General features: G+C 57.4%; 1 protein-coding gene across 4 annotated transcripts in view; it reads left to right on the forward strand.

Annotated features, from left to right (window-relative positions):
• twin (CCR4-NOT transcription complex subunit 6-like twin) overlaps window positions 1-19,652 on the forward strand; it is a 137,511-nt gene that overhangs the window by 59,932 nt on the left and 57,927 nt on the right. The window contains exon 1 of one of the 4 annotated variants that reach the window (XM_077649560.1): window positions 16,650-16,935. The exons of the other annotated variants lie outside the window; for them this stretch is intronic. Coding sequence (XP_077505686.1) covers window positions 16,665-16,935 — 271 coding nt within the window. The 5' untranslated portion in view covers window positions 16,650-16,664. Of the gene's footprint in view, window positions 1-16,649; window positions 16,936-19,652 lie in introns of those variants that run through there. 4 annotated transcript variants of the gene reach the window in all.

Genomic DNA, 19,652 nt, shown 5'->3' on the forward strand with positions numbered 1-19,652 from the left:
CTGCCCCCCCCCCCCCCCCCCCCCGCCCCCCCCCCCTCCACCCCCACCCCGCGGGGCTGCGGCCGGGGCCCGGCGAGCGCCGCGGTTTTACGCGCACTGTCTCACCGGTTGCTTTCATTTCTGTAAGCGCCGTTCATCTCCTCCTCTGCGCGTAGAGCTTCTAAACCCCTAATCGCCTTCTAAGCGGTGCATCGGGGATTTTGCCTGCTTTGCTTCACTTCTGCCAGAATATCCTGCTTCTCGAAGGGTTTTCTTTTCGCATGGGCTCTGCCCGTGTCGTGCGAACCTGCCTGCGTTTTGTTGGCAGTCTCGGATGAACGCACTCTGTGCGCAGTTCCCGCAGCGTCATTGGGAAACGTCTTTGCCGAGTTGGAAAAATTGGTTTCTGAGGAGAGGAAATGGAGCAGTAATTCTCACATATCGGTGCATACCCGAACCGCGCCATTAAGGGAAGGGTTACAGGAGGGAGTGAAAGGAAAAAGCAAGAGGCGCCGTAGTGCAGTTCACTTAACAAAACTCGTTGTGGGGCTAGGGCTCCGGAATAATTTCGACCACCTGGGGATCTTTAACGTGCACTGACATAGCACAGCACACGGACGCCTTTGCGTTTCGCCTTCATCGAAACGCTGCCGCCGCGTTGGTTCCAACAAAAAATAATATTTTGTTTTTGGGAAAAGGAAATGGAACAGTATCTGTCTCATATATCGTTGGACACCTGAACCGCACCCTAAGGGAAGGGATAAAGGAGGGAGTGAAAGAAGAAAGGAAGATGTGCCGTAGTGGAGGGCTCCGGAATAATTTCGACCACCTGGGGATCTTTAACGTGCACTGGCATCGCACAGCACACGGACGCCATTGCGTTTCGCCTTCATCGAAACGCAGCCGCCGCGGTCGGGTTCGAACCCGGGAACTCCGGATCAGTAGTCGAGCGCACTAACCACTGAGTCACCGCGGCTGGTAGTGAATGTCTTGACTGCCAGCATTTTGCGGTCAGCGATCCCCCATTTGTGTTGTAAACTCCTCAGATTTCCGTTTAGCCGTCTGCGCGCTTGGTCGATTGAGGAAACGCAATAGCCATCAATCGACATTCTTTGGATGTTCGCCCCCAATGCGTCCGATATGTAGCTCTTAAAGATCGTTTTAAATTCCGTAGTGGTAAAGACGGGCGGATTTTCGTTGACTCTGCGGTTCATGCACAGTCACGCTACATCTGCTGTGCTTTTAGCTAAGGCTCGAACTGTGGAGGTATTGCTGCGACCGAACGCGGAAAAATAGCAGGGTTGCGGCGTCTTATAGGCGTTGTATTATAGTTCTCGTGTATCGCGTGCGACTCGTTCATTTGAGTGTGCGCTGGCTCTTCCCCGCGGCGGCGATAACGTTAGCCACGCGAATTAAGCGAACTCGGCACGAGGAAGCCCGGAGAGCGCCCTGGGCCGATCGGCGGCCCGTTTGCTCTGGCCGCGCATTTGGGACGCCCGATATAGCCGTGCAGCGGCCGCTTTCTCCGCCACCGTGGGCCGCGCGTTGTATTGGCCGGCGCCGAGCCGCGCTGTCAGTCAGCTTCGGGAGCAGCAGCCGCGGGATGGCCGACCTCTCCGCCCCGGCTCTCATGCATGTATGCATGCTGCTTCCGTCTCGTGCGCAATGTTGCACTTTGCGACGCATTTATTCGGCGGGAACGATACATGTCCGTCCCTTACCGAGGGGACGGAGGCAGCGCGCGCGCGAGAGAAAAATTATCACTCCGCCGAGCGGAAAAAGGGGCCAGTGTTATTTTTTGTTCTGCCGCGACGCTTCGAATGCGCCTTGACGTATCCGGCTGCGCGGACTGCACGTGGCTTGCGTGGCCGGTGACGAGAGCGGTCTCTGGCGCTTATGCATTTCACAACAGATGGCCCCAATCGCCGAGGGGCGCTCATTGTCTGCGCGCAGCTTCGTTTGTGACAGCGCCGCGCGTGGCGAGGCGGCAAAGCCGAATTTCCGCCACTTCCTGATCGAAGCTCGGTGGCTGCCGCCGCATAATCCTCTCTCGCGTGGACACTATAAGCAGCGTCGCGAATGGGGGCGCTCGTCCGACGCGAGACAAGCGCGCCTGGGACTCGACACCCCGCAGGGCATTTTTGCGACTGACATCGACGTTTCGCCACGCGCAGTGCGATGCGTACGGTTTCGGAAGCCCACCTGGCTGCGCTCGGGGAGTATACCGCGGCGGGAAAGCAGCACCGGGTTCGAATTGGCGTTCGTTCGATTGAGCCATCTCATCCGTTTGCCGCCTTGTGCGCCGCCGCGTGTCCGGCGTTTCGCAGGGGGCCCTGAATCAAGCGCGCGCTCTCCCCTCGTGCCCCCTCCGCACGCGCTGCCTGCTGGGTGGGCGTCGCCGTTTCTTCCGCTTCCCGGCGCGCCAGATGCGCGCATCCCCGATTTCCGCGTTTGTCAGCCGTGCCGGCCGCTGTTGGACTGCGCGTCGCGCTCGATTTAGGCCGACGGGACGAGAGCACGGGCGGCCGACGCCCACTCTGCCGGCGGTTACATTGTGCCTCGGCTGCTTTCCGCGCGGACGCGAAAGGGGCAGTTAACATCCACGCGTCCGGCGCCTTTCCAGAAGGCGGGCTTTATTCTCGCTGGCGCGGGGGCCGCGATTTTCAGCGGGAGTGAAAGCCCATGTTGGAAGGGGGGGGGGGGGGGGGGGCAGGCCACTGCGGTGCGCGTGCGTGAATTAGCGCGCGAGCGTCGTGATTAACACGTGCGGTAACGTGGGGACGCGCTGTTCCGTCGCGCTGACCCGCGCGCGCCGTCGGCACGCTTGTTCCCCCCCCCCCCCCCCTCCACTCCTTTGGGGGATTCGCATGTGGAGCATCGCCTGTTCGTCGCTCATTGTCTCCCGCGCAGCCAGCCCCGGCGCATTGTTTCGAGACAAGGGAGCCGGGCTCTTATTTGCCTCTGCCGGCCTCGTTTCCCCCGACAACAGCGGCGGCGGGGCATTCATGAAGAGCCCACGGCTGCTGCTGCTCTGTCGCGTCGCCTTGTTAGCGTTGTTATGCATGCGAGTGTATACGCGCCTGCGCCGCGAGTCCCCGCGTGTGCGGCTTTCCTGTCCCGCCATTGACTCCCGCCGGGGCCGGAAACTCTCTGGACTCCTCTGTGCCGCGTTTTTTTTTTTTCCGCCTCTGGAAATAGTTCGAAACATGCTAATATCTGCTGTGGGCGGCGAGGCGTGCCGACATCCGCTTCATTGGCAGGCTCTTCATTGGCAGTGCCCGGGTAACACAGCCGCTGCTGTGTATACGCGCGGAGGAGAGAAGATGCCTTTGTTGGCGTCCGTATCTATTGTTTCGAGTGGCTGGTTCGGCGGTGAGCGTTTAAACCACTCGTGGCACGTTTTGTGCTGGTTAATGCGCGAAGCCGCGTAATGCCGAAACGGGTTGGGTAAAGACCCGCTTTTGGGATGGGATGTCTTTGTGAGCGCATCTGAAGGCGAGCTTTCCTCGGCAGCCGCTTGGTAACAGCCTCCATGAAGCGGTGGTTTTCGGAGAAGCGTAGTTTACGGAAAAGACCACGTTTTTTTTTTTTGCATCTAAACTGTACCGCAGGCATGTGGGCACGCCGTGATGGAGAGCTCCGGTTTAATTTTCGCCACCTTGGGTTCAGTAACGTGCACCGAAATATCGGCACACGCGCGTTTTCGCATTTTGTCTCCACTAAAATGCGACCCCTAGCGCAGTCGTTCCCATTGTCATGCTTGAGAACAGAGAACTGTCTTTACCAAACTAACCAGGCTTCGTGGTTCGCTGCTCAGTTGCATAGTGGTGCATTTATTATATATACCCTGAGGCTCTAAAAAATCTGAAAGGCTCTTCTTACCTTCCTGATCTTTCAGGACCTTTTGATCTTCAGGGAGGCCCTAAGGGTTTTGCAATACAAACTATAAGCAAGCCATGCAGCCTGGTTACTTTTGGCAAAGAAGGTACGGGCTCTTTCATCGGTGGGGACAGGTCACGTAACAACCGTAACGGCATTTTTCTCTCCGTTTTATTAATAATAGTTTTTTTTTTGGGGGGGGGGGGAAGGAAATGGCGCAGTATCTGTCTCATATATCGTTGGAACACCTGAACCGCGCCGTAAGTGAAGGGATAAGGGGAGGGAGTGAAAGAAGAAAGGAAGAAGGAGGTGCCGTAGTGGAGGGCTCCGAATAATTTCGACCACCTGGGGATTTTTAACGTGCACTGACATCCCACAGCACACGGGCGCCTTAGCGTTTTTCCTCCATAAAAAGGCAGCCGCCGCGGTCGGGTTCGAACCCGGGAACTCCGTTTTATTCCCAATTTACTATTTTGTGGTTTCGTATTCTTTTAAGTATTGGTTGTAAGCTTATGCAGGGCGTATCCCAGGGGCGGATTTAAAAAAAAAAAAGGGGGAGGGGTCTCGCCTTTTCTTTTCAACGCGATAGCGTTAAGGCTCCCGTTCTGCATAAAGTCCGGTGCCGGCGTTGTGAGCGAAAATGCTCGCGGCCCACATGCCACCTAAGTCACGTGACTTTGTGGCCTCATCGCAATCTGCCCACCGCGGCGGGTAGAAGTCACGTTACCGATCGATCGTTAGAGGCTGCTCTTGTCTCACCCCCCCCCCCCCCCCCCCCCCCCCTATGGCGGCTGTGGCGCATCGCTTGAACACTGCACCATTCGTGGTACGAGGACTCCCCGCGACCTGTGAATGTAGAGAACAGTGGCCGTGTGTGCAAAGCGATACGCAAGGCGGAGCCCAGGCAGCGGAAGGGACCCTTGAGGCGGAGCTTAAGTGTCGTTTCAAGTTCACGTCCTCCTATGTGCTCGTAGTCTTTTTGGTATTGCGACGCTTTCTTTTCTCCACGTACGGCACGAGGCAGAAGCGGAAGAGCAGCGTTTTCTGGCTCCATTCAGGTGGGCAGGTCGGGTCGTGCTCGTTGTAAATGGGCCCCTTTCGTGTCGAGTTCATCCAACAGCGCTCGAAGCAAGCAGCACGTGGAAGTGGCGGTTCGTTGTCGGCCATTTTTGCGACGTCGACTGTGTGGAGGAAGGGGGGGGGGGGGGGGGTTGTGTGGTTGTCTGCCTCCTTCGCAGCTGGCGTCTGCCCACTTCCGACGTTGTTGCTGTGCACTGCTTCCTCTCTCTCGTGGGATGTGCAAAGTACGAAACGCGCCTGGGAGATCTTTGCCGCGAACAAGCGGTGTGGTCTTCTCCGCCTGCGCTGAGTTCTCGCTTTTTACAGCTGGATCGGTGCCAGATATGTTGGCCTGAGTTTACGGCATCGTAGCAGTTTCAATAGAGGCTTTCGTAGCATACAGCTCGACTTCGTGAAAGCGCGGGTTTATGACCAATGGTGTGATCTTTGCCCATGTGGTCCAAGTGTGATCGGGTCCTCTCTGGGTTTTGGGCGAACAGCCTCGGCAGTTTTCTTTGGTTCGTTTAGAGGGATTTAGCGTAGCGGAGACTCTCTGGCGTATAGTGAACCGGGTGAGTGACAGCTGCTATGTTCTTGGACGTCGTCCATTCGTGTTCTTCGGCTCAGAGAACAGCCGTGAGGCACAGGTGTTGGTATCTTTACATGTTCGATGTATATAGTCTGGCCGGGAATTGCCTCTCGGCCACTGTGCTGTTGAAGCGGGAACTGTGTCGTCACGGCCGAGGCGCGAATCGGGACTAACTGCCCCGGGGGGAGGACTCTCTCTGGGCGTCGGCGCCTGCGGGGCCGTGTCAGCGGCGCTCTTGCCGGAAGCGCTGTCCGGGGCCCCGAGTCCGCAGCCTTGGCTCGCCGCCTGACCCCGTTTCGACGTGGCGGCCATTGGACGTTTTCTCGTCGGCGCAGTGATTCTCGGCCTGATCGGCTGTCAGCTGCGCGGCCGTTGCGCAATCCCCCGCGGGTCACTGCTGCGGGCTGGCGGCAGTTAATCACTTCTTTTGGGCAGGCGTCTGTCTTCCGGCTCCCCGCGTTGACGCGCGACCTGACGGGCGCGCGCTGGTGCCGTGCCGAATGGGTGGCGGCGTCATCTGCGCGCGTATTAACCGCGGGCGCTCTTCTTCCTGGGTCACACTGGCCGCCAAGGGAGACCCTTTGTTCGCGGCGCGCATCGACAGCCCCCCCTGAATCCTGCGTGTGCACTGCGAGAAGGTTTTGGCGTTGTTTACTTTGGCAAATTCTCTTCGTCCCGCACACTGCTCGCCCCGGTGAAAGTGGCGCCGCTGCGAATCCTATTTGGCGGGCTTCCGGAAGCGCGTCGCCTGCTTTCGGGGCGGCACCCGAGGAAGAAGGGAAAAGGACAACGCAGGCGTGGTTTTGCACAGCCCCCGTGGCACATCGCTGCTGCATTGAAACGTTGAAACGCAAATGGGCGTGTGCGAGGGTAATCGCGGCTGAATCAATCCCCTGCGGCCCTCAGTGGCTGTCCATCGGCAGGCGTCGGGCTGTCGGCTCGGATGATCGACGGCACCGAGGCGTCGAAGACGGAAAGTAACCGGCTCGTAATGCGGCCGCGGCGCTGTCGGCTGTGCGGGCTCCGTGTTCACTCGAAACCAAGCCGGGCTCGAACTCTGTGCGTTGGATTCGCCTTCATTCCTTCTCTGCCGCAACCACGCCGGAGAGTGAATGTGCATGCCTGACTAGGATGCCTCGATGCCAGCGCCGCCCTGTGCCTTAGCTGCGCACGCGTGCCCTGCGAGCTCCTGACGGCAGCTGTAGCTCGTTAGGACGTACAAAGAAGCCGTCAACGAAAAAAATTGGGTGTTAATCTGTGGTAAATTAACCGTGTATTTACTCATGCCGCTGGTGGGATCCAAACCCACGACGTCCAATAACACTTTGCTTGAGGGTTGTCTTGTCTTCTGTGCGATTTGCCCTCTTAGTCACGTACCCCCCCCCCCCCCCCTTTTTTTTTTGTGTCAAGCTGAGCTGGGGCCAGGCCCAGTCGTCAGTTAAAGGCGTGAGAAAACTTGCTGCCTTTTCTCAGTATACGCACAGCTCCTTCCAGATTCTTTGTTATAGTCGGCCACAACTCAAGAACGCAGTGCCTCCCAAAGGAGGACCTCCAGCCAATGGCTTCGACTGATTTTCATGACGTCCGGCTCAACTATTGTTAATCCTCTAGCACTCGCCAGCCCCCCGTGGTCCGCACTACCAGGCACTAGGGATTAACCGCCGCGTCATGACAGTCCGTCGGCGCCATAGGTCGGAGCGCGCCTCCTGTGAGGGGCAAGTGCCGCCGCCTTCTCTAGTTTCCCCTTCTTGAAAAGGGGGCCAGCGGGGGCCACTCGGTGGAGCAAAAGCGTTCGCTCGAGCATATTCATTACGCGCCCGCTTTGGGCTTCGGCAGCGCAGTCGCCCTGTCGGCCAAGCAAGGCAAATGCGACAGCGCCTTCGCGGTGCGTCGGCGCTCGTGTGTATGGATGCCGCGCTGCTGATACCGATCGAAGCGAACGGCGACCGCGGTGGGGGCCGGCAGGCGCGGCTTTCGCAAGAGCCCCGCGGACCTCGAATGGCCCGCTTCGTTCGCCGCAAGAAGCAGGAAACCGAGTGCGGACAGACCCCGGAGCGATGTTCGCTCCGACTGCGGCTGGCACGTGGCTGTTCACATTGTGCCACCCTCGTTGCGCACCCTTTTGCGTGGCCCTCCTCTCGAGACTGCCGGTGTTCCGCTGGAGTGAGCGTCGTGATTACGGGCGGCCCACAAGGCGGCGCCGCTCGTCTCGGCCGATCACCCGCTTCAGCGGAATCGAACGCTGTTCACGCGGTCATCGGTCCACGATTCCGCCAGCCGTCGTACAAAGCGATTGAAACATCCGTGGCCTCTATGCGGCGGCATTCTGCGCAGCGCGGTGGGGCAAGCTGCCGCTCGGTGCTCGAAGGGGCCTTCACGCGGTGGTGCACCTGCGTGCTTCTATGCTAATACGTACGGCGTTTCGACCCAGTTTGTCGGCCACGCTCTTGGGTACAGGTATGGCTGCCCACCGGAGAGAGCCCGGGATAGGCGGTCACCGAGCGTATACGGTGGCGGCTTTTTTTTCGTTCTGAGGGCCCACCCACGCTGCAGGGAACTATAGGGTGCGGCAGTCCAGAACGAGCCGCTAGTTAATTGCGCGAGATGCCGCGAGTGACTTCCGAGGGTTCTTACCTACCGCGAGAATTCAGCTGTAAGATCAGCGTCTAAGAAAAGTGCCAGCTCTTCTGAAACCGCACAGCACGAATGCACCGCCTCGCTAACCGATACGAATCGGGGAATTTCATCTTATGCGCGGATCAAGGCGGGACTACTACCACGATCGCGGCCGCAACCAGCCGCCAGTTTCCGGGCGGAAATGAATTCGAGACTCGGTGTTTTCATCGTGAGTGAGCTGTCGTAGGGTTATTTGCCCGTGGCCCGCCGCCAAACAACTAACGATGTCCCCATATTCTGGGCGCGACGCCCGCGCATTCTGCCCGCGTGAGTGGTCGCAGGAGTTGGCGTGCTCGCTGCGCGCTGGGCACTGCAGAGGAAGCGCCGTTTGACTGACCGAAAAGTCGCGCTGCACTTGTGCGCATTCCGCTTGGGCCGAGCACTGGAGGCATTGCATCTCGACCGTCGGTCACGTCCCCTGGTGGGTGTCAGTGGGTAACACTACTGTGCAGTGGGACGTGCAGTTGGGAGCACTGCGAAAAAGGGACAGACACTTTTCTTCTGCTTTCTAACTATAGTTTTCATCTTGGCGTATGTTATCCAAAAGTCGTTCCCAAATCTAGTCGAGAAATAAACTGAAAGTTCTTGTTCCCGCTCATGTTGCTTACGACTGTGTACGTGGACTGCCAGTCTACGCGTTGCCGTGTGAACTGGTAGGCATCGGCAGGACGCTGTCGGTATAGTGGACGCGTAGAGCGCCTCGGAACGCGACACTGAGGCTTGCGATGATAGCGAGGTTTTAATGCGAGCCCACATCGTTAAAGAATTGCCGCGCTCACTGTTCGTCACTGATGCCCCGTGCGGCCGCAGTCGGATCGAGGGAGGGCGGGAGATCTTACATGGGCGGTGGTGAGGACGTTCGCTAGCGATCGAATTCAACGAACAGCTCACTGGTCGAGGCCACGTTTACAGCAGTCGGCTGCGCTATTACGGAGCCTTTCGATGAGCCTGATCGCCCGTTCCGTATCGAGTGGAAGTTGTGTTCTTCAGTCTCCGGGACCTCGTCGCAATGGGGGGGGGGGGGGGGGGGGGGGAAGAAAAGCAGCATCTGAGATATGGCTGTTATGTATCGCATGTTCATCGGGCGGAGCTCTAGCCGGAAACGTTTCTCTTGCGGGGCGCATCGGAACTCGGTAACGACCTTTCCGTCGTCGGGCACATCGCGTGGCCAAAATGCTTTGCTGTGCCTGCCTCGCAGAGTCGAACGCGAAATAATGACGCGGACCCGTTTTTTATCTCGCGTTCCTTCGGCCGCCGTCTCCCGAATTCTCTCATCGGGGCGCACTCTTGCGCGGAGGGGCTGGCGAGGGACGATGGAGGCCGGCGAGTTGGGCTCTGGCCAAATGTGTACGTCCCGCGTTATCGCATCACCGCCTGGCGAAGGGGGCGCACCGGTGAAAAGCCGGCCTGGAATGAGCGTGTGCCATTGAACGAAGGGGCGACGACGTGACCGGGAATCCGGGGCTGCGGTGTGTACCGACGTGCCTGGCAGGAAATTTTGGAAGTTTCCCACTGCCCCCCCACCCCCCCCCCCCCCCCTCCCCCCCGGCTCCCCCTTTTCGTCGCTCGGGGGCAAACCTTCGCGCGGATCTCGTTTGCCCTTTCGAATTTCGCCGCAGAGCGCGCAGCGGGTTCAGAGCAGGCACACACCCCCCCTACCCGAAATGTGACGGCGATAGCTGCATATATCGCACAGTCTGTGTAGGCCAGGTGGCGTCGGCATCGTTAGTGTATCGCAGTGGAGAAGTCCCACGCTGACCTGTCGAGCAGCGATTGTTATGCGGGTGAGCAACGCGACGGGAAACGAAACACGGGGCAGCTGCGTTTTCACCGCCGTGTCGCAAGAGTCTGGATAGCTGCGTTTGTCGAGCGATGCGGCACTTGTCCGACACCGCGGTGCGTTTCGCACATGTGCTGGGCCATAGACCCTAAAGGAAAGAACCCCGCAGCGGCATCTGCGACATGCAGGGGATGGTGAGTTGCGATGCCACGGCTTCTCGAGCATCCGCAGGAACTGGGGGGGGGGGGGGGGGGGGGGGGGGGGGGTGTTGGTGGACACGTGCGCCATCACGGACCCGAGCGCCCACTCTTAGTCGTGTGTGGCCGGGGTTTGTCCGGGCCACACAAGGACCCTCGGCGGAGGCAACACACCTACTTTGGCCCCAGCTTCCCGTAGACTGCACCTCCATTCACGGTTTCTCCTTTTTTTTCCTGGCGGCTGGGGTTAACCTCGTGCGGCTAACTGCCGTGTTACGCCATATTAGGTTATAGTTTAGATGTACGGCCGGCGTAGGCAGAACTTGCTTGCAAGTTCCTGTCCCGTCCTCTAGTTGGGTTCCTTGCTGGGCGGCTGACGTCGTGGCCGCAACACGCATTCTTTATGGCATCTCTTCAACAAATGATCGCCCCCAAAAAAGAGGGCGGACCGAAGTTACTGCTCGCTTTCTCCAAAAAACAAAAGTTTTCCCAAGGTACCAGGCGATGCATAGTGACCAATCGGACAAACCAGCCACGAAAATACCTCCATTCATTGTCTCTAAATCTCTTACTGATGCCTTTGGTATTGGCTACAAGGTGACGAAGGCGAGCGGCGGCCTACTCGTCCAGATCCGTGACAAAATATTCGAAACTCCCGAACATTGCAACCTCTGCAGATATAACTCTGTACATCATCGCTTATCGATCCCTAAACACGGGGAAATGTGGCTTTCTGAACACGATTTCCTCACACTCACCGGGGAACTGTTGGGGGGCCTCAAGGACCAAAACGTCACTCATGTCCACTGAATAAAAATCTGTAAAGACGATAAGGAGATACCCACAAAGCACTCACATTTGCCTCCAGTCAACTTCCGGAAGCCATAGCAGTAGGATGTATGAGAATAACTGCGACCATACATCCCAAATCACAGACGGTGCTTCAAGTGTCAGGTTGGACCATGAGTCCCAGAGTTGTCACGGCCGCCAGACCGGTGCCAGATGTGCATCAAATGATCACCAGTCCGAGGACTGCAACGCTGCACCGCCGTGCGCAGTATGTGAAGGGGACCACCACTCTTGCTCGAGTTCGTCTGCATCTTGGAAGACAGAAAAAAGAGATCACTATAAAGACAAAGGAAAACATAACTTATCTAGAAGCATGACTATCCTCAAAATTCCAATTCACAGCAAAACCAAATTTCGCCAATGTGTTGGGATGGGGCGGGGCACCACGCCCCGGGCAAACGCAGTGAAGACTGCTCTGCCACCTCCGAAAAAGGGCCCGTCGGCTCAGTCGGCAGCCCCCAATGGGTCGAGGCCGGTAAACCGTACACTCGCAGGTTCTCCTCGGGCCTCCAGAGCCTCTAGTGAGGCGATGGAGGCAACTCCGAGCTTGCCCCCGCTGCAGCGGCAGCACATTTTTCTTAAGCGAAAAAGAGAAGACACCAATAACGGGACCCTCGAAACCGCGGGAACATAGGTGTTTAACTGCACCCCCGTAACTCATCGATTGGAACTGCCGGGGACTTCTAAAAAGCTGCAGTGGTATTAAATTCGCTTTCAGCGATGGCCTTATGCTTACAGGAAACTAACTTAGGTTCTAAACATTTTTAAGAAGTATAAAGTCTTTCGATGTGACAGAGCAAGCGAGTAAGCTCTCGGGAGGTGTTGCTGCTGTCATCCAGACTGGTGTTGCAATCCGCGAAATCGAGCTTAAAACCACACATGAAGCTGTTGTAGTCGTTGTCCTTCATTTTAAAGCAATCACAATTTGTTTATACATCATGCGCCGCACCTAAGTTACAGGGCATCATTTAGAAACATTTCTAGAACCGAGATGTGAGACGGGTACTGTGCCATTTCTCTTCCTCAACGACCAGTTTTCAAAAACCACTTTTTGAGTTAGTCTCCAACTACAAGATATGGCTCTGGCAGCTGTTCTGCAGCTGCCGTGACCCGTGTACTGTGCGATGTCACCGCACGTTAAAGAACCCCAGGTGGTCAACATTTCCGAAGCCCTTCACTACGGCGTCCCTCATAGCCTTAGTCGCTTTGAGATGTTAAACTCCCATAAACCAAACCATACTACTACTACTACTACTACTACTACACCGTATACACCTTAAAAAAACAGCAGTTAACACTGGGTCGTGGCCTGCGGCGTCCTGCATTATCCTCGAGCAAATCACAACAGTAAACGAAATCAGTTTTTTAAGGTTTCGCTTCATTAAACAAGCCAGGTATCAAAATTCTAGAGCTTATAATTTTTTTTCTTGATTGGCCTCTTTAATTTGCAAGGAAAGTTTTAACAACAGACTACTTTTTTGTCGCGGAGAAATTCTGTGCGATGGTCCTGAATGTGGGCGGAGCTTCACTGGAGACTTCAGTCGTATCCGACAACACCGACACGAAACCGAGGAACGGGCCCTTAATGGCTGTCGCTGTAAAACGAAACACAGGTGTCGCCACCCCCGGCCGATTTCGCAGGTAAAATGCGTGCGTCGACACAGATTTTGGTGCGCGCATCTCAGGCTACGGCGCACTGCCAGTCACTTGCCCCTCCTCTTCGGTGCGGACGACACGCGACTGGCGGGAAGATGTTTAAATCCAATTTTCTCGGCCGGACAAGCGTCAACGTAGCCGCAAAGAACCAGCGAATCATTTTTTTGTTGCCCGGTAAATGGACAGAGCAGTCTTCAGCGTCCCTTTAAACGGAACACTGAGCAAGAATGTGGCTGGACCTGAAGCGAACTGAGCGCCTTTGCGAAAAGCACGCGCCGGCGTGCGCGAAGTCCGGGCTTTCTCCGCCCATGTAGGACAGTCCAAGGGGACGCGTGTTTCCTCTCCGCTGCGTGGATCCTGTTCGTCGCTGCGGCGGCCTCGCACGCCCCGTCGTTGTGGAGCTCCAGTTTCCTCTCTCGAAGGAATGGCGCGCGCCAAAGCTTGGGGAGGGAAGCCGCTGTCCTCCTTTGTGCGGAGAAACACCGGCTATTGGGGCGGCCCGCAAATAGGCCGGCCGCCGTCATATTTACCCGTTTCCAGTGGACAACGCTGGAGAGTCATGGCCGCACCGTCACCATGTAGCGCTGCCGTATACTACCAGAGAGCACTAGCCGCGCATGGCGGTAGAGGCACTGCCGGAGCCTTATGTTGTGATCCTCTTCCGGAGAGCGGCCTCGGGACAATTAAGAGCGGGATGCACCCTCGACGTATCCTGCGGGCGCATATGTCTGTGACACCGTATACGTATTTGCGGGCCGCCTTGTCTTTCACGCCGCATTGTCTGTGGGAAAAAGCGTAGTGAATGATTTCGGCCAAGTGCTAGACAATCTGACGGGCGGCTGGGAATGCAGGCGGGAACGGTGCTGTATCAGCGGTGGCGGATTGTAGATAATAGTTACACTTTCCGTTTCGCAGTTGCGTGACACAAGCGAGCCGGCCTGATTTCGAAAGCAGAATGAGCGTGGTCTGGGGAGTTTGTCGAGAGCAGCACTTAACGAACCGCGACTCGTATGCCCGTATGTGCCGGGAACACAACCGCGTGCAGCGCTAGCTGGCAGTGCTGTGTCGTTCTCTTCGGTGTTGGTCGGATTGCCCCGAGATTTCCTCGCAAAACTCGGTCGGTAGGCATTTGCATAACGACGTGTTTATTCAAATTTCGCTCACTCGCCAGCCGGCAGTTCGTGCAGCTGCGTTCCCCCGCCTCCGGTAGTTACGGGCAGTTAGGATTTATGACGACATCGCAGCCGGGGAACGAAAGCGCCGCCGTCTTAATCCGCCGCGGTGGCAGCGCGCAATGTCAGCGAACACGCGATCGCGTTCCGGCGGGCAACCAACTGCAGCGTGAGAAAGGCCGCGCGCTGTTCCCTGTGGTCCGTTTACTGTCGCTGGAACCTTCGTGTTTATCGCGCATCATATATATCATTGCGCAGTGACAGTAGCGCGTCAATAACGCGACGCGCAGACTGTTTTGCCCGACATTGTACCCTGTAACATTCAAGTCTGCTGACGGCAGCACCTGGGCCGCCATAGTTTCCCCATTCGACACGCACGGTCGCGGCAGCCAACCGCGCAGCCGCCTTTCCGTCTTCCGTAACGTGCAGTTCGAGGGCTGTGCTGGAGTGCCGCGCTGGGGATAGTGTCCTTTGTCTTCACTCTCTGGGGTGACGTCAGCAAGTTTGGCTGCGCCCGTTCTCTGCGTCCGCCGCAACGACATCGTCATCGTGGATCGGTGCTTACCCCCTCTTTAGTGCATTCGCGTGCCTCTTGGCTGAAGAGGAGGAAGGTGGCTGCGCAATTCCCGCTTCTTTTTTTTTTCTCTCTTCCCCCTCCCTCGATCACTTCACCGGCTTGTTTATCTTCGTCCAGCGTTTTTTGAGCCGCCGTGGCGTAAATGTGTCAAGGATGGAGCCGCTGCCGATTCGACGAGGGGCGACGACATTCGAATGCGCGCGGATGGATGGCCGTCTTTCCGATCCCTCTTCATCTCTGACGAAGCTCGCCAGGTGCGCGCCTCGACATCGCGAGATTGGATAAATGACGCGAAAGGACTCCCGGCGCACGGCGAAGCGCGCTCCTTCGAGGCTCGCTCGGAGAGTGGGGGGGTGCACGAGGCGGCGTGCACGTATCGTCGCTTGCGCTCAGGCAACCCTGAAAGGATGGAATGCGCGATTGCGAGGTTTAAGCTTTTATTGTTTTCTGTAAACTAACGTATTCTCCTGTGTCGATGTAGCGGCAGATCGGATCGTAATCGCATTGTAAGGCGGCCCTGTGCGCGATTATGGAAAGCTTCTCACCTGAACGCTCCTAACACTTGTTCCCTCGAACTACGAGTTATTCGAGCGAGTAAAAAAAAAAAAGCCGGAAACTCGTTGAGCTGAGTTTATTGCTAACCTCTCTGCTAAGTGTTTTTAGTTTCGACGGTTTAGTGCTGTAGCAGCGCACCTGTGCCAGAGAAGCGTGACGTAGGGCGTTCTGTCTGGCGTGTTTGGCAGCCGCTGCATCTCCCCGAGTGGGTCGTCCGTATGTGTGTGTGGTCGCGCGTTTGCGCGCTTGGCCGCACTGGTGTTCCTGTACTACGTGACACGAAGACTGGGCCGCACTTTGCTACTGGCCCATCTTCACGACGTTCGGCTCAACTCGCATTTATCGTGCGTCCATCGTGCGGCACTCGCGTCGCTCTACGCGGGGTGCAGTGCACCGCGCTCGGGGCGCCTAAGGATGGGCGTCAGCGCATGACGCCTCTTCATGACGTGCTGGAGTGCAGCAGCTGCCGGCCGGTGCTCTTTCCAACAGCGCCGGGTGCGATGGGACGCGTGCGAAGGTCGGGTTCGTTCTTGGGCAGCTGCCAGGCGGTTCTCTATCCGGCCCGGTAGTACTGTTTGTAAACAGCCGAAGGGGGGGGGGGGGGGTCAGTGACCGCGCCGCAAGCCTCTGCCGTCGGCCGCCGAAGATGCCGCTGCTTCGGGCGTCGTGCCCGCGTATCCCGAGCTGTGTCAACGGCAGGCCGTTCCACCATTGGATCGCACGCATCGTGACGTGAACCTTCTGCGCGAGGTACGCCCTCCCCGCACGCTAGTTTCATCGCTGTTTTTTTTTTTTTTTGCGTGCTTAATCAAACCTATTACCACCGGCAGTTGCTGCCTTTTGTTATCGGGGAAAAGGAAAGCGAATTATACTTTGTTTTTCGTCTTGAAATTCGTTGTGTTCGCAGATGGACTTGTGATGTTTACGATAACACAAATTTAGCGAACGCTAAATAGTTAGCGAAGTCATACGCCAGAGGTATTTATTTCTCCGCGGCATGCGCTTTAACGGCCTTTAGCGTTCTGTTCGCTAGACGGACGCTTTTTTAAAGGTAATTTTGAAGCATTGTAGTAGAAGTTAACAACTGTGGACAAACACTGCAAGCAAACAAAATTTGTGGTTCGAGTGCCGTTCTCGCACACCAACCACGCAGGCGTGGCTCGGTGTGGCAGTCGCGCGTGATTGGGGCCCCTCGTCCCGCGTCGCCACCGCTGCGCCGACTTGGAACCTGTTCAGGCTTCAAGTACCAGCGTAATCCGCCGCAGTGTGTCTTTGGTTTGACAACAAATGGGAGACACCTGGATGGAGACTTTGGGTGTGGCCTTGAAGCTGTGATAGTAGCTGTGGGCCGTCGCATCTCTCATCAGCGACGCCATTTTTCTCCGCACACCGTGAATAGGTATGAGTCGTCGGAACGAGCGGGTCCCGCATCGTGCCAGAGCAGCGCTGTCGGATCGAGGCCGTCGGCTCAGAGGTCACGCGCGGGCGACGCTGGCCCGAGGCCAGGCCGCGGGTCGGGGAGGTTGGGGGCCTCGGCAGTGGCGGGCAGGGTCGTTGCCGTCGCGGATTCAATGACGCGGCGGCAGTGTTGTTGTGGTTTCTCGGGCCGTTCCCTCTCCCGCGCTCTCCGCGGGCGAGATACAAAGCCGATCGGCTGCGTCTCGGGCTGACGCGCTCGCAGTGCTCGCGCCGCCGCATGAGTCGCCTGTGTCACGTCGCGGCGCCGCTCGTCTGCCCGCTCGAGAGGAACGGCAGCCCCGTCACGCTGCCCCCTTTGCCGACGGCCCGCCGCCAGCCCCGGACCCCGCCTGGCCGCCGACCAGCAGGTTGGTCTCGCTCGGCTGGCGCCGCGCTAGCACCGTTCCTGCAGCGTGCTGTCGCCAACGGTATCCCTGCCGCCGTTCACAGTGAGCGCTGTTGTCAACACATCGCGGATGCTGACGTCAAGCTGGTGGTCGACAAGACCTGTAAGTTGGACAGAAATTGAAATAGCCATAGAAGAATCAAGTTCCAATAGGTCACCTGATGGGCTTGGTGCCGCCGTATACAAGTTAGTTTGTCGCGCTGGTTCCGATCGCAATTCCCAGCGTTAATGAAAGGACACTCCTCGCTGTCAGGTTGGTGCTAACCACCGCTTCGGCTCCTCCGACGCACTGTGGGCTTTGTGGGGAGGCAGCGTTCGCGCTGCGCCTTCGGTGCCGTCAACAATGCAGGCACCATCTTGCGAAGCGCCTGTGTTGTGCGCAGCTTCGAAAGGACGCCCCCGCTTCGCCTGCAGGAAATGTTGGGGGGGGGGGGGGGGGGTGCTAAAATAATTTCTGCAGCCACGGTGCCCGTGGAATGGGCATAATCCGGGGGCCCGGTGTCGCGGGTGGAAGCTTCGAGTGAACACGATCGCGTTGAATACCGACTGGGATCCGAGTGGGATGGTCGAGTCCAGCCCGTCTCTCCGAGCGTGGGATGTCAGTTTCCGCCCAGCGGGGTCCGCGTGCCTACGGACTCTGTCATTTTCTCCTTTGTCTGTTCAAGTGCGCTTGCGCAGTCGTCTTTAAGGGCGTTCGCTTTCGCCTTCTCGCGTGGAAGAAAAGTGGGCTCCACGCAGGCTCACTCCGATGCTCCGCGTTGATTCGGCCGCACTTTTGGACGCCCCTGATCTTTCCGCGGGCGCAGTTTTTCAGGAAGGCCCTTCCATTGTTTGGTTTCCACGTGGTATTAATGCTATAGGCCGCTTTTCTTCAGGCACTCTCGCTGGTTAAGACTGCCATGAAAGCGGCACCGAAGCCTCGTTTTTTTTTTTGCTTTTATTTCGCAATTCGTCGCATGACCATGAAGGATGCCCTAGCTGCACTGACACTAACTTGAGTGTGGTGGAAGTAGGCCCCGCCGCGTGGGCGCTTGCTAAAACTACGGTCCTGCAGGGCAGGCGTGAGGTTGCGGGTGGCGTGGGGAAGACATGCTGACACACACTGGGTGAGGGGTGTGTTAGATGAACACAATTTGACAACTGTGTATGGCGTTTCCTGTGAATGCGTAATTGCTGTTCGCATCATCAGCCCTCTAGAAAAGACACCTCTCGCAGTGATCGCCAGTTTGCCTTGCCTTGATGCAGCGGCGGCCGCCCTATTACCTCACCATTCCACCCTTGTCGCTGTCTGCCACTTTTCTTTTCCCTCGGTGTCGAGTCCATCAAAGACCGCCGTTTACCCTCTGTGCGCATTACGAGTCCCGCACAGGGTCAGTGCTCCAGGCTTATTAATATTGTGCTTGTCATTTTCGTTTCCATTACACTCTGCACTGCCTTTAGTTCCCTTTTTCGAGCCTATCCCTTAGCGCGGGTATAATTGCTCTTAACCAATATAAAATGCATACCCATTTCCCTTGGACGTTGGCTGCCAGCGCCGCCGCGGTGGCTGAGTGGTTATGGCGCTCGGCTGCTGTCCCAAAGACCCGGAGCCCTTCACTACGGCGTCCCCGAGTCGCTTTGGAACGTTAAATCGCCATAAACCAACTAAACCAACGTAGGCTGCCAGCTACACCTTGTTGGTTCAGCAATCTCGCTAACTGCTATACTTTTTGTTTCTGCGTTCGCATTGTGGGAAAGGCGTAAAAGGAAAATTTCAAGCGATTACCGTTCGGTGCGGTATGTGCCGCCGGTAATGGTGTAGGGGGGAAGTGCGTCTGCGCGTTCTGAGTGTGTAGCACGTGATGAAAAAACCGTCATCCGTCCTCCCACGCAGGAAGCCTTCCGACTGACGCGTGCCCGATCTCGTCAGGGTATGATTTGACTTCCAGGGCCAGCGCCCATGCATCGTGGTGCTAACCGCAGCACCGTTCCTAGCGCGTCGCGAGTGTGGCGGACGAGCAGCCAAGTTCAGTGGCGCAGACGTGCCTTCGTTCACGAGCTGTGCTCACAGCGGGAAATCGGCCACCGGCAACCGGGCGACGTGTCCACTGGGGCGGCGATGACGCGGGGCGGGGGCGCGGCAAGGGCACGGTCAGCTGGAGCGGCCTGTGCGCGCGTCTCACCCTCCCCTCGGACACGGACGGCCCGCATCTGATCCACGCCGGCGCCTATTCTGGTTGTGGACCGGCGCGGGCCAAGGATGCGGCGGCCGAGAAACGAGGTCATTGGAGCGCTGCACGCCGGACCGAGACGCTGCCCCCGCAGCTGCATGCATGGTCCGGTGCTGCCCGGTCGTCTGCGCCGACTCGCCGTGAGGCTCCGAGCGGGGAAGCGCGCCCCTGTTTGAAACTCCCTTAATTGATTGTCGCCGCTGCTGCGAGCCTTGATCGGGTTAGTTTGACGATGTCACCATCATCAGCCTGACTGCGCCCACTGCAGGGCCAAGACCTGTGCCATGTCTCTCTAATTAACCCTGTCCTATTGGGCCACCTGCGGCCACCGTATCCCTGCAAACTTCTCACTGTCGTCTGTCCACCTAAATTTCGGCCGCCCCCTGCTTGCCTTCTCTTAGAATCCACTCATTTACCCTGAAGGACCAGGGGTTATCTTGCCTTCGCATTGCATGCCCTGCCCGAGCCCATTTCTTCCTCTTTATTTCGACTAGGGTGTCGTTAGCCCGCGTTCGTTCCCTCACCTACTCTGCCCTCTTCCTGTCTCTTAACATTACGCATATCATTAATGTAAATTTCCCTGTTCATTGGCGACCGACTAAATTTCAGT

This window comes from Amblyomma americanum, chromosome 1 (assembly GCF_052857255.1).
Source record: "Amblyomma americanum isolate KBUSLIRL-KWMA chromosome 1, ASM5285725v1, whole genome shotgun sequence".
Classification (NCBI taxonomy): Eukaryota; Metazoa; Arthropoda; class Arachnida; order Ixodida; family Ixodidae; genus Amblyomma; species Amblyomma americanum.